The following is a 15,015-nucleotide window of genomic DNA, read 5'->3' on the forward strand; positions in this document are numbered from 1 at the left end:
ATTACTCCTGAATGAAGTCAATGGAATACTAGGAATCAAACCCAAGTCAAATACCTTATCCACTGTCCTATCTCACCAGCCCTCTAACTAATATAATTTATAATAGCTTCAGTAAGCTTTATTCTGTGTGTGGAGAATAATTTTTGATGTTGTTACAGATGAAAACATTAATATTACTAATGAAGTAAGCCATGATACCTCAATATAAAAATATGGTGCTGAATAGTTTTGACTTACAGAATAAAGTTAAGGAAGAATGGGTCAGGGTAGGATGTCAAGGTACAAAGCAAGTTATAGGAAAGAGTGATATTTAGAATATCGAAAGAGATGTTACAAATAACTAAAATTATGCACCTGTTATCTGAGGAAAGGGGTGCATAATCAGACCATATTTAAAGTCATGGGACATCATAATACTCAGGAAGTAGCTGGGAAAGAAGTAAAGAACTGAAAATGAGATAAAGAGCTGAACAATGACAGCTCTAGATGATTAGTTAGCCATGATGAATGAGAAGGAGTCACCATGGTTGCAATAAAAAGAGAAAGGAGAATCAGAATAATAGCACAGCAGTTAGGGCATTTTCCATGCACATGGCCAGACCAGATTCAATTCCTGGCATCCTATATGGTTTCCTGAGACTGCCAGGAGAGATTTCTGAGTGTAAAAGTGTCACAGGGTGTGGTTCAAAAAGCAAAAAAAAAAAAAAAGAGGGAAAAGAATGTCCTAGATGTATAGTATTTCATGCTAAAATGAGTATGAAATCATTGTAAACTGACACTAAATATTGTTTATAATTTAAAACATATATTATGCCTTTTGAAAACACTTTAATTTTAATATATGTTTTATTGTCATTTAATTTTGTAATTGAGATGACTTTGATGGACTCTGTTGTATCTCAGATATGCTTCATACCATTTAATATTGACAATTCTCACTCAAGGTGATGATGAGACAAGTTATGAAGCAATTTTTCCATAATATATGTCTCACTTATAAAAGAAAAAAATGGGGTAAGAAACAAAAACCACTGCTATAATTTCTGATTGTTTACATATATACCCCTATATTGTATTTGAATGTAATTTGTTTTGTAAGATCTTTCATCATTTTCATAAATATCCTGATTCTCTAGAATTCAAGGACCTTAAAATGAATGATTCTCATTCCTTTCCCTAAAAATATTCACAAAAATAATTTCCCAATTTCTTTATGACAATCAAGGATATCTAAAAACTCCAAATAAAACCTCACCTGATTTTCTTGTTTCTGTAAGTTATTTCAGCCAATAGAGGATGAAATATATATTCTTATTTCTGTAAGTTATTTCAGCCAATAGAGGATGAAATATATATTCTCCAGTTATCTACATAAAGCAACATGTAAATCTTAAAAACATAACTGACAGATTTGACAAGTATGAGGAAACACATTAATTAAAAAAATTTCTTGAGTTTCTTAAGGAACATTTTCCAACAATGACAGGTAATTTTTCTTTTATTTTTTCAAAGGTTACTCAATAAATATTTAAAATTGATTTCAAAGAAACAAAATAATAATTTTTCTTATCAGTATATCCAATGTGTGTAGATTTGTGGGTAATAGGATGTAGTCAATAAGATAATCTAACACCAAAACTTAAAACCTAAAATGTTAAAGATCCTAATAAACCCTCTTTTTACAAAGTATATATCAAAAATTTGCAGCATGCTTTGTAAACTGCAAGGTACTTCATAAGTGTGAGTTAATAATGCATATAAAATGTATATGTGTACAAAAATATATACTTATATGCTTTGAAAATCTGATTTCCTGGATTCAATAATCTAGCCCTTTAATCTTGTCAGAAAAGACAATTCAATTTTAACTGCTAAAACTCCTGTTGTGTCTTGTCTCTGTTCATTAGCACATCTAGAAAGCAGTTGACAAGGAGATTAAAATTTAAATTCAGCACTGTTGCTTCCTCATAGCTCATCGATAAATAATTTATTGGGAAGATAGAAATATATGACTAAACTTGGATTAAATTCAAGAGTTTGATTAAACTGTTACTGCTATTTGCTCAATTACAATATAATATATGAAAAGAAATCATGATAATAACCTATGGCTTCAATTACTTTTCTTATTGCTTTTTGCTAGATTATCATATATGTCACATACTTCTCATAACTGACATGCCATTTTAGGAAAGTTGTAGCAAGTATATACTCTTTTTCCATTTCTTCCTGGATCTTTATCATATAAACAAGCAAACATACTGCATGTGAAATACCCCAAAGAAGAAAAGACATTAGACTTAATAAAATTTAATTCCAAAATTACTGAGCTCATAAACATTTTTAACCATAGTAAGATATTTTTTTATTTTTCTGAGAAAGAGGTGAAATATAACTTGAATGAACTTACTTTCCTGTTAAGAGCTCATAAACTAGAATTCCTAGTGACCAAAAATCAACACTGAAATCATGTCCTTTGTTGAGTATAACTTCGGGAGCAACATATTCTGGAGTTCCACAGAATGTCCATGTTTTCTGTCCAGATCCTATTTTCTTAGCAAATCCAAAATCAACCTGTAAAAGTATGTCAAAGAATCTTTCAGAAATAATAAAACTCATGCTTCTTTTAAAGTTTTCTTCTTGCCTTATCTTCAACACACACACACACACACACACACAAACACACACACACATCCCACTCCACAGAACCTTTTGTGTTTTTTTTAAGACAAAGTACCAATCTTATTACAACAAGAAAGCTCCTTGCACTCATCTCTACATCCATGAAATATAGAAGACCAGAAGTAGACATAGTAAAAAGGGATCATAATACCATATATGAAGTTGAGGGAAAATATTAAAATAACTTTAAAATTAAAGGAAATATTCCATTGGAAGAGAGAAGTAGAACAAGAATTGCAAATTTTGTTTGCAAACCAGGTTTCACTATAAAAGAAAAATTAACAAAATTGAGAAAATGAGGGCTTATAATTCTAGAATCTTTTAAAAACTACTTTGAATAACTACTATACCATCTAAATTTTGGTAGTACATCTCACTAGGATGCTTGTATGTCTTAAACCCTTTAAAGGGAGTGCAGAGTGTAGTATTTCCATCAAAGTATATATTATGAAAAGATTACATGAGCACACACTATGGGCCAGGTGTTATGAGGCTCACAGATTTGACTAGAAGCTACTGAGCATCCTTATCCAATCACAATTAACATTATGTGGTGCATACTAGAGTAAAGGTTATACATAAAACATTAACTCAAATGATCAAAGAACATATACTTCTGGTACATTAGAAAGATGACTGAGAAAGTTTTTATTATTAGAAAATATGAATTAGTGCTACTCTTAACCGTTTCTTGTTTTTCTCAGTGGCTTGATTCTATAAACTGTACACAGAATAGAGAGAAAAGGCTCAAGTAACAGAGCAGTCCTTCTAAATTGAAGCAGTGTATAGGACCAAAACCCTGCCCTTCAAACAGTTTATTTCCACAACAAGGGTTATTTAGCATGTATTTTTCATTTTTAATACATGCAGAATATTATTTTAATAAACCCGCCAACTCCCTCAAGTAAACAGGAACACAAATGATACTTCAACATGCAATTTTAATAGCTTCATTACTCACGAAATATCTCAGTAATATGGTAATAATCTTGGCTAAAATAATTAAATATAATAAAGCTCACAGATTAAAATTAACCCCAATTTAAGAAATTATCATTCAGTGAATTATAAAGTTCGGTTTTTACACAGTATCATGATTTCCTTTATCAGAGAAGGGAATTTAAACAACAGTATTAGAAGTGGGCTTTTGTCTTTGTTTTCTCTCTTCCAGAATGACACCCACATTTTCTGTCTGAGATTGTTGGAGATATTATGACATCAAAACTTGTAACTAGCAAAAATAAGCATATCTACTATTCCTCAGAGTAAGAACCAATGTGAAAATCTAGATAATTTTAGGAACTGAAATTTAAAAGCCACAAGGCAATGATTATAATTAAATTTATATTTACATATAGATAGAAAAAAATTCTACGTTTTTTTTTTTTTTTTGATTTTTGGGTCACACCCGGCAGCACTCAGGGATTACTCCTGGCTCTGTGCTCAGAAATCACTCCTGGCAGACTCGGAGGATCATATGGGATGCCGTGATTCGAACCAATGACCTTCTGCATAAAAGGCAATGCCTTACCTCCATGCTATCTCTCCGGCCCTATTCTACTTTTTTTTTTTAAAGTCTTACAGTCTTTAAATTCTTTATTTTCTACTGCATCTAAATTTTCTTTCTAAGACCCACTAGTTGTTAACTAGCTGTTTAGGGAAATTTTCTAGGTTCTAACAGCAAATTTTTAATTAAATAATTAGTTTTACTTTTTTAATATGTTCACACTAAACAAATTATATAATAATAACTATACTATTATATGAATACTGACCAAAACCTTATACATTTTTATTTCTTATGGTCTTATCAGTTTTATTATAATCCATTTGGTCAGCAGCATATGACACTGAGATTTACTAACAAAGCCATCCAGAGTAATATAGAAAAGTTCTGATGAGAATTTTTTTAGATTGTTATCTCTATTTTGTACACTGTAGAAACCACCAATAAATCTCTTCCATTTTTTTAACACTATCAGTTCTAGGCAAGGGAAATGTAACTTCCTTCATATATTCATTGAATGTGTATTTATTGAACAAAGCTATATATCATGTCCTTTAGAAATCTTGTCCTTTAGAAAAATAATTGTAATAAATTACACCAGATTACATGCAATAAATCGAGGCATGATACATGCTATGAAGAAATAAATAGAAGAGTAAAGTACAGAGATACATACAAAAACTTTTATGGTCTTTAGGAAAAGCCTCTGGGGAAGTAGATTGGAGCAAATTTGACAAAAATTCAAAAACAATAAAAAATAAAACTCGTGGGTTGGAAGAATAAGTATAATCAAAATGACCATTTTACATAAACTAAATATAGTTTCAATGCAATCTCTCTAAAAATTGAGACAACATTCTTTAAGACTTAAAAAAATCAATTATAAAGTTCATGTGGAACCATAAAAGACTAGAATAACCAATTTAATATAGAAAAACAAGGAACAGGAGGCATATCATCACCTAATTTGAAACTCTACTACAAGGCCCTAGTGAACAAAATAGCATGGTATTGAAAACAAAGACAGATATTCAGACCAATGTTTCAGAACAGAATATCCACTGACAAGCCAGTGTCAACTAATTTTTGACAAAGGATCCAAGATTAAATGGAACAAAGACAGTCTCTTCAACAAATAGTGTTGGAACAATCAAATAACCATGTGTAAGAAATTAGCGATTAATCCATATCACATACCTTACGTAAAGTCATCTCTAAGTGGATTAAAGACCTTGAGATTAGGCCAAATCCATAAAGTTCATTGAGGAAAACATAGGCAGAACACTCCAAGATTTAGACCTCAAAGAAATCTTTGGTTATAGGATGTCAATAGCCAGAGCTATAATATCAAACCTAAATAACTGGGATTATATAAAATTAAAATATTTCTGCATGGCAAAAGAACCATGGGCTAAAATTAAAGAGAGCTAATTGATTGGAGGAAAACTTTTGCACTAAACACATTAGAAAAATGGCATACAAAATATTCACAAAGATTAATCCACAAAACCTAAAACCCCATCAAAGAATTGGAAGAGGAAATGAACAGACACTTCTCAGAGGAAGACCAATAGATGGCCAACTGACACATGAAAAAATGTTCATCATCACTTATCATTGGGGAAATCCAAATCAAGGCAACAATTAGATACCATCTTATGGCAGTAATGATGGCACAAACCAAAAATACTGGGAACAATCTCTGTTGGTAGGGATGTGATGAGAAAGAAACTCTCATCCACTGCTGGTCAGGATGCTGTCTGATACAATTCATATGGGAAATAGTATAGTTACAGAATAGTATAGTTTAACAGAAACTTGAGCTGCCATATTATCCAGTAATCTCTCTTTTGGGTATTTATCTCCAAGACAGAAAAACATTTATTCAAAAGAATTGTATGCACACCACTATTCATTGCATCCCACAGTATAATAACTAAGACCTGGAATCAACCTAGATGTCCAACAACAGACAAGTAAATCATGAATGTGGTACATATATACAGTGGAATACTACATAGCTGTAATGAATAATGCAATCATGCAATTTGTAACAATATGGATGAAATTAAAAGATATTATGTTAAATGAAGCCAGAAAAATAAAGATAAATACAGAATGATATCACTTATATGTGATATTTAGAATGGCTGCAAGAAGAAACACAGTTGTCTAAATGGTAGTTGTCTTGAAAACTATTGGCTCCAAAGTATAGTGAGGAGAAGGAAACAGTGGAAGAGGAGAAACACAAAATATTATATTCTCTTTTATACTTCAAAGATACCTTCAACGGTGAACACTGTAATTTAGTTTTGAGCTGGTGTTGAATCAACTGCTCTTTATAAAAGTCTAATAATGTCTAGTTATCTAATGCATCTATCCACAGAAACAGCTATAGAATGGACCTGGAAGTCATGGACTACTACTATAGTACTTCCTATAAAATGTTCGGTGTCTTAATTTTAATATGTCTTTAATAACTAATTTTTATGTTCAGTCATTCTTAGAGATATAGGTTGTTTGCCCTAGTTTCCCATTACAGTGTTGTATAATATCAAATTCTAAATACAATGCACATTATGATAATGTCTTGACAAATATTTTAATCTATCATTCATCTTTTGATTACGCCTGCTAATATGATCTAATTTTATGTCCACAGATACCATTATAATAGGCTATTGAGTGCCATAGAGACTTATTCTAGCGTTCATTCATTATGTTTTTGCAATTTATTTTGAATTTAAGCTAGTTTTTATTATACATGATGTTCATGTTTTCAATTTGCTTCCAGAAAAGGAACCTGTTGCTCAAGACCCATTAGTAGATATTTCATGGTGTAGACTCCTTTTACAGTACTCATTACGATATAGATTAGTATTCTAGACTTGAATATTGTTTTAGGGATGTTATACACACAATCTAAACCTGGAACTTTTTCATCAAAATTTACCCTCACCAATAATAATTTGCCGAGGAATTGGACTTTCCATCTATTTGGGGGCGGGTCACACCCAGTGATGCTCAGAGGTTACTCCTGGCTATGTGCTCAGAAATCGCTTCTGGCTTGGGGGACCATATGGGACAATGGGAGATTGAATCATTTCAGGTTATCCACTTGCAAGACAAGTGCCCTACTGCTTGTGCCACTGCTCCAGCAAGAATCTATATTTTTGTGTTTGTTTTTGCTTTTTTGGGCCACACATGGCAGCACTCAGAAATCGCTCCTGGCTTGGGGACCATATGGGACACTGGGAGATCAAACCGCTGTCCATCCTAGGCCAGTGCAGGCAAGGCTGATGCCTTACCACTTCCGTCACCACTCCACTCCCTGGAGTCTATATTTTTGTTAGTGCTCTGGCCTGTTCCACTTGGGTCAATTTTTCAACTACAACCTAGGGATCGATCTTCATTTTCTGACTGTGTGTGTGTGTGTGTGTGTGTGTGTGTGTGTGTGTGTATGTATGTGTGTTGGACATTTTTATTTCTTTTTCTTTTGGGGGGGCCTTCCAGTGGAGACCAGAAGGCCTGCTGGATAAATTCTAAAAGAGCTGTTAACACTTGTGGTGGACATTTCTATGTCTGTCTAATGTCCATCTGTATTGTACATAATGCCTGTCTATGTTGTATGTAGTCTTTCCCTTATTATATATAAAACCCTTCATTTACCCTTTCCCTGCTTACCACTTTACGAATCATTTTCTATCCTTTCACCCTCACCCCTTATCTGTTATTTTTCCCTAATTAATCCTTTTACCCTCCACTATTAACTCCTCAGAAACCAGAATGTTCCCCCTACACCAGCCACCTGCCAACTAGCTCCCAAAGTGAAAGGACAGTCTCCCAGCTTCTTGGCTTGCCTTTGACTAGGAAGAATCCGCTGCCTCCGTCACTGCTACTGATTTGCTCTTGGTGGCCCTTTTATCCGATCTTCCTTCGCTGTGGACTGTTGCTTGCTACTGGATTCAGCTTTTGAGAGATCCTAAGCTTGAGGATATTTCTTGATCTATGATTTCTAGGAGCCATTTTTGTGTTCCACAAGAACACGTTGCAGGATCAAGTTGCTTCGGATTTAAACCCCTCCCCAAGGCTATTATGAAAGACGTAAAGGGGATCTGTATATTTCCTTCATATATTTCTTTGGATTTATTTCCTTAATAAATATTATTCTTTTTTTAATATAATTTTTATTTTGATCATAGTGGCTTACATATTGTTAACAATAATATTTTAGGTACATATTTACATAAAATCAGGGGGGCTTCCCATCCCCAAATTGTCCTCCCTAACCCTCCGTTTTTGTCCTACCTCCCTTTTCCTCTTCCCTCACCCTCAGGGCAGCTAGAATATGTGGTCCCCTCTGTATCTAACCTACTACTTAGTAGTCTTGCATCAGTTTGGTCTTGATGCCTCCCTTATTTCCCCCTGTAATTGGGGGCAGGGCTAGCTAGTTCAAGTTACGTGGTTTTGCCTGAAAAAGAGAAAGTAAATAAACTGGGGTAAGGGTCTAATACCCCGAAAATGGGTAGAATCCTTCTAGAGGTTCTCATCATCAATTTGGGAAGTGAATGAGAACAAGAAGGTGAAACACTCCACCAGTACCAAAAGAAGTGTCAAATATCCAGTGAGGACTCCGGTTATATCGATAGGCACCACAAAAAACAGATTAAAAAAATAATAAAAAAAATAAGAAACAAACAAACAAACAAATATTCTTATTGTATAGTGCCTTATAGAGATGTAGTTTTCTCCATGCCTTTTTTCAATATGTTTAATAGGAAATTCTAATAGATAAGTTTCTTTGGATCTGAGTTCAGGTTAGAAACATGTTATAGATATTGTTTAGTTTGTTTATTTTTACCTCCATATGCACCAATAGCATGAGGCATTGTTTCTCTTTGCAAAGTTACATTAAAATGGGGGAGATTTTAGGTATCTTTCTTAGAAAGAATTTCTTTTCTAATAGGAATAGAATCTCATAAATTTTATATTGGAGGAAGCCTTTCACCCTGAACATTTGTCATAATGACTTGAATTAGACTTTAGCCATTTGTACATTGGCAATTCAGTCCTGAACCTTAGATCCCATCTTTGGAATGACAAGTTTTCTCCACCAGCACCAGGAATCAAACTTCTACAGGGGAAGGCCCTAATGCTGCTCTAGCATGGACTTGCTCCAGAGTGGGGTTCATATGATACCCTTACAACTTGGAAAAAACAACAACTTGCTTTTAGGGCAGGTTTTCCTGCCTTTCCACCTAACAGTGAGATGAAACCAGAAGACACTCCATGACACCTTAATTTTGATGGCAGATATATGAAAAACAAAATCTCTAATTATAGAAGCCTGACTGTGACAACCATGATTGAGGAGAAATTTTCCTCCTTTTTTTTTTTTCCATCTTTCAGATAGAAGCTCCTGCCTTTTTCATAGAGCACTGGCGCACTAATTACCTTGTTTAACCTCATATTTCTGCATTTTTGTATAAAATTAAGAATGAAATAAAAGGCAAAAGTATCAGAGCCAGAGGCTAAGTGGTCCCAGATTCATTGGTGGAGATAAAAAAAAGGATAGAACTAAATCCCCAGTCCAAAGTTTACAACAATAAATTCAAGAGACCCAAACTATAATTATCTAAACTTAAAATCAGTATTTTATACTGGTAGCCCAGGGGACAAAGGATAGTGGTGTAGGATGAACTCTGGGAACATTAATGGAGGCAATAAAAACTGCTGGTGGGAATGCCCCTAGTTCATTGTCATCACAAGTCTGAAATCTATAAAGAAATATGTAAATCACAATGGCTTCAATAAAATAAAATAATAAAATAAGCTCAGAAAAAATCTAAGTTAAAAGTGATTCTTGGGCTGGAGTGATGGTGCAGCGGTAAGGTATTTGCCTTGCACACTGCTTACCCAGGACTCAGTTAGATCCTGGGTATCCCATATGGTCTTCCAAGCCAGGAGCAATTTCTAAGCATATAACCAGGAGTAACCCCTGAGTGTCACAGGATGTGGCCCAAAATACAACCCAACTCCCCAAAAAGAATTGATTCTTTAAAGAACAAATGCAAAGGCTCTAGATAGGTTTTACAAACAAGCATTGTTAGCTCAAAACCTGGCAAAAAAGCCAATGTGGCTGGTCCAGAGTCTGTAAAGAGAAGAGAGTAGCAGACAGTAAGGACAGATCATTTCTTGTAGGCCACAGAATGAATTTCAAATTTTTTCCTCAGAGGCCAATGAAGAATTCTGAAAAAGAAATATGCATGGCCTAATGTTACAGAACTTGTTTTGAAGGAGAAAAAATTAGACTCCCTCCATTTTTCCCCTTAAATTATATATATATATGTATATATATATATATATATATATATATATATATATATATATATATATATCCTTTTGAGAGAAACTACAGATTTTCTTGATTTGTATTGAAAATTCATTATTAAAATAGTTTATATTATTCTAAAAACTTAGAAGCATTAATATTCCAAATACTTTAATAAACTAGGAGGATTCAAATTATTTAAAATCTTCAATCATGGTTGCATCACAGAAATTAAAAAATTTGTAGTATAGTTCTCTGAAGTTACTTTTCATGAAGTACTAAGCCAGTAAATTTATCAAATATTGGTAACATTAAAAAATGGTCACATAAAAATTAAAATAAATAATCAGTCTAATTAAACCAGAAAATTCATGGAGACATAGCTTTCAAAAATATTTATATGGTATTTTTAGGACACTTTTTATCTAAGTCTAGACAAGGGTAAAATGGAATTGATTTATTCTCTCTGCCAATACCAACAATTGATGTCCTTGTGATACAAACTTTTGTCCACTAAAATAAACAACAGTCGGTGCTGATGCAAATAGAAATTGAGTAGCTAATGAATAGACGGGGTAAATCTTTCATTGCCACAACCACCTTTTTGAGCTTTAACTTATTAGAGTGTTTAGTAAGAAGTGGAAAAGATGAAGGCTATTTTCAAACTTATGAGAACAAACTAAAAAGGCAGTAGGGGATTCATCTCAGATGTTATCACCAAGACAACATTTTACTTACATTTTCAGAAAAATTCATTTCTCCTATGAAGATCTTTAACATTGCTTACATTACTAATTTATATCCATATGGCATCATGCTTTGGTTGTATGTGAGTAAATCGAACTCTTTGAGGAGAGGCATTATATCGTATTTATATTGTACCATTTGCCACATTTGGAAAATAGAAAATGTTCCACATCTACTTTGAATAATAAATCTTAATAAAATAATAAGTGTAAATAAGATATATGCACATCTAAGTGTATAATTTTACAACACTATTATGAGTTAGAAATTATTATGTCAATGCATAAGAAAATAAAAGTCTAGAAAGATGCTACTATGTCTACTATATCACTGGGCCAATGCCATAGACTCATTCAAATAAAGGCAAACCAAGCAGCAAAACTCATTAATATACTGGTCTTGACCCTTATGGCACTGGGCCCAGCAGGAGGGAATCAGGGCAGTACCCTCCCTAACAAAACGTCTGCAGGTGCACACATAGACACACCCAACAAATGCTGCTATGCCAGTGACTCAGCTGCACGGTTTTCCACTAATATCTAAAGAAACTGTAAGCAACAAAACTCCAGACATGATGATGCTGTGGCTGACATCTCCAGGACAAATTGGAGACAGGGTGGGCCTCCCCCACCTCACACTCCCTCGTGCCTTTGTATTTCCAGAAGACCCAGCAGCCACAACCATAATCCAGAGATGCTGCCATATGAGCTCAACAGCTCAGCTCCACAGAATCTCAAAAGAATTGACTGAGCAGATTTTATCCATGTGTCACCCCATAGTTTCAGCATTGACATTCTGGGTGTAATGCAAAATTAAATGTGAAATTATCATGGAAGTCACATAAGCTCAACACATAACAGTAATTCTTCAACTAGCAATAAGTAACTTCAAATCTCCTCAGACAGTGACAAAATGAACACATTGTGTGATATGACCATTTTCACAATCTCTCTCTTCATCAAATATTTTTGATAAAAAGGCCATTGATTTCTGTGTGTTAATTTTATAGCCTGTTATATTGCTATATACATCTATTGTTTCTAAAAGTTTTTTGATAGAATTTTTAGGGTTTTCTAAGTAGAGTATCATGTCATCTGCGAACCGTGAGAGCTTGACTTCTTCCTTTCCTATCTGATTCCCTTGATATCTTTATCTTGTCTAAACGCTATAGCAAGTACTTCCGTTACTATGTTAAATAGGAGTGGTGAGAGGGGGCAACATTGTCTTGTACTGGAGTTTAGAGGGAAGGCTTTCAGTTTCTCTCCATTTAGGATAATATTTGCCATTGGCTTGTGATAAATGGCATTGATTTTATTGAGAAAGGTTCCTTTCATTCTCAACTTGCTGAGAGTTTTTATCAAGAATGGGTGTTGAACCATATCAAATGCCTTTTCTGCATCTATTGATATGACCATGTGATTTTTATTTTTCTTCTTGTTTATATTGTGTATTGTATTGATTGATTTATGGATGTTAAACCATCCTTGCATTCCTAGGATGAAACCTACTTGATCATAGTGAATGATCTTCTTGATAAGGTATTGAATTCTATTTGCCAGAATTTTATTGAGGATCTTTGCATCTGTATTCATCAAGGATAATGGTCTGTAATTTTCTTTTTTGGCTGTATCTCTGTCTGGTTTTGGTATCAAGGTGATATTGGCTTCATAGAAGGCAATGATAGGGAGGAAATGGATATTAAGAAAACAACCCCATTCACATTAGTCTCACATAAACTCAAATACCTTGGAGTCTACTTGACTAAAGATGTGAAGGACCTATACAAAGAAAACTATAAAACCCTGCTACAAGAAATAAGAGAAGACACACAGAAATGAAAATCCATACTCTCTCTTGGATTGGCAGGATTAATATCATTAAAATGAAAATACTCCCCAAAGCTTTGTACAGATTTAATGTGATCCCTCTAAAGATATCCATGACATTATTCAAAGAAGTGGATCAAACACTTCTGAAATTCATTTGGAACAATAAACACCCACAAATAGCTAAAGAAATACTTGGAAAAAGGAATATAGGAGATATTAATTACCCCAGCTTTAAACTGTATTACAAAGCAATAGTTATCAAAACAGAATGGTATTGGAATAAAGACAGACCCTCAAATCAGTGGAACAGGCTTGAGTACTCAGAGAATGTTCCACAGATATACCATCACCTAATTTTTGATAAAGGTGCAAGAAATCCTAAATGGAACAGGGAAGGCCTCTTCAATAAGTGGTGTTGGCACAACTGGCTAGTCACTTGTAAAAAAGCGAACTTAGACCTCCAGTTAACATCATGTACAAAGGTAAAATCCAAATGGATTGAAGACCTAGATATAAGACCTGAAACCATAAAGTATATAGAACAACACGTAGGTCAAACACTCCATGACATTGAGACTAAAGGTATCTTTAAAGAGAAAACAGTACTCTCCAAACAAGTGAAAGCAGAAATAAATAAATGGTACTATATTAAGCTGAGAAGCTTCTGCACCTCAAAGGAAATAGTGTCCATAATACAAGAGCCACCCACTGAGTGGGAGAAACTATTCACCCAATACCCATCTGATAAGGGGCTAATCTCCAAAATATACAAGGCACTGACAGAAATTTACAAGAAAAAAAAAAAACATCTAATCCCATCAAAATATGGGGAGAAGAAATGGACAGAAACTTTGACAAAGAAGAAATACAAATGGCCAAAAGACACAGGAAAAAATGCTCTACATCACTAATCATCAGGGAGATGCAAATCAAAACAACTATGAGGTACCATCTCATGCCACAGAGATTGGGACATGTCAGAAAGAATGAGAACAGGCAGTGCTGGTGGGGATGTGAAGAAAAAGGAACTCTTATTCATTGCTGGTGGGAATGCCGTCTGGTCTAAGCTTTGTGGAAAGTGATATGGAGATTTCTCCAAAAGCTGGAAGTTGAGCTCCCATATAATCCAGCTATACCACTCCTAGGGATATATCCTGGCAACACAAAAATACAATACAAAAATCCCTTTCTCACACCTATATTCATTGCAACATTGTTTACAATAGCCAGACTCTGGAAACAGCCTAGATGCCCCTCAGTGGATGAATGGTTAAAGAAACTATGGTACATTTATAATGGAATATTATGCAGCCATCAGAAGAAATGAAGTCATGAAATTCCATGTATAGGAATCTATTATGCTGAGTGAAATAAGTCAGAGGGAGAGAGAGAAACACAGAATGGTCTCCCTCGTCTATGGGCTTTGAGAAAAATGAGAAACATTTGTGTAATGATTCTCAAGGACAAAACAGAGGAGGACTGGAGGGTCTAGCTCCTGACATGAATCTCACCACAGGGGTCGATTAGTGCAGTCACAGAAATAATTACACTGAGAACTATCATGATGAAATGTGTCTGAATGAGGGAAGTAGAAAGCCTGTCTAGAGTACAGGCTTGTGTGGGGTGGGGAGGAAGGACACTTGGGATATTGGACATGGGAATGTTGCACTGGCCTCCCAATTCTTACCACAAGCTGTGTTCTTTACACTGACTATAGAAAGAGGAGGTACAGTAAATGCACCCCATATACACTACAACCCAGGCCCTTTGCCTGGTCTGTATTGTGAATTGGGGGAGAAAATAATCTTTTTGATAATACATTTACTATTTAGTTATAACCAGCAATGTTAAGTATATTATTTATATCTGCCAAGGGACAGATTTGGGGAAGGTTGGGACACTTGGAATAATGAAGGAGT

At 34.3% G+C, this 15,015-nt stretch overlaps 1 protein-coding gene and 2 non-coding genes across 3 annotated transcripts in view; 1 reads left to right on the forward strand and 2 right to left on the reverse strand.

Moving 5' to 3' along the window:
- The window catches only part of PRKG2 (protein kinase cGMP-dependent 2), a 99,636-nt gene that overhangs the window by 20,119 nt on the left and 64,502 nt on the right, over window positions 1–15,015 (reverse strand). The window contains 1 exon segment of the mRNA XM_049789878.1: window positions 2,411–2,574. Coding sequence (XP_049645835.1) covers window positions 2,411–2,574 — 164 coding nt within the window.
- LOC126033232 (U7 small nuclear RNA) lies at window positions 7,690–7,752 on the reverse strand. Its single transcript, XR_007504350.1, has one exon. It is a non-coding gene; the product is annotated as a U7 small nuclear RNA (small nuclear RNA).
- On the forward strand, window positions 14,767–14,897 carry LOC126032724 (small nucleolar RNA SNORA51). Its single transcript, XR_007503944.1, has one exon. It is a non-coding gene; the product is annotated as a small nucleolar RNA SNORA51 (small nucleolar RNA).

The sequence above is a fragment of the Suncus etruscus genome, chromosome 16 (genome assembly GCF_024139225.1).
Source record: "Suncus etruscus isolate mSunEtr1 chromosome 16, mSunEtr1.pri.cur, whole genome shotgun sequence".
Classification (NCBI taxonomy): Eukaryota; Metazoa; Chordata; class Mammalia; order Eulipotyphla; family Soricidae; genus Suncus; species Suncus etruscus.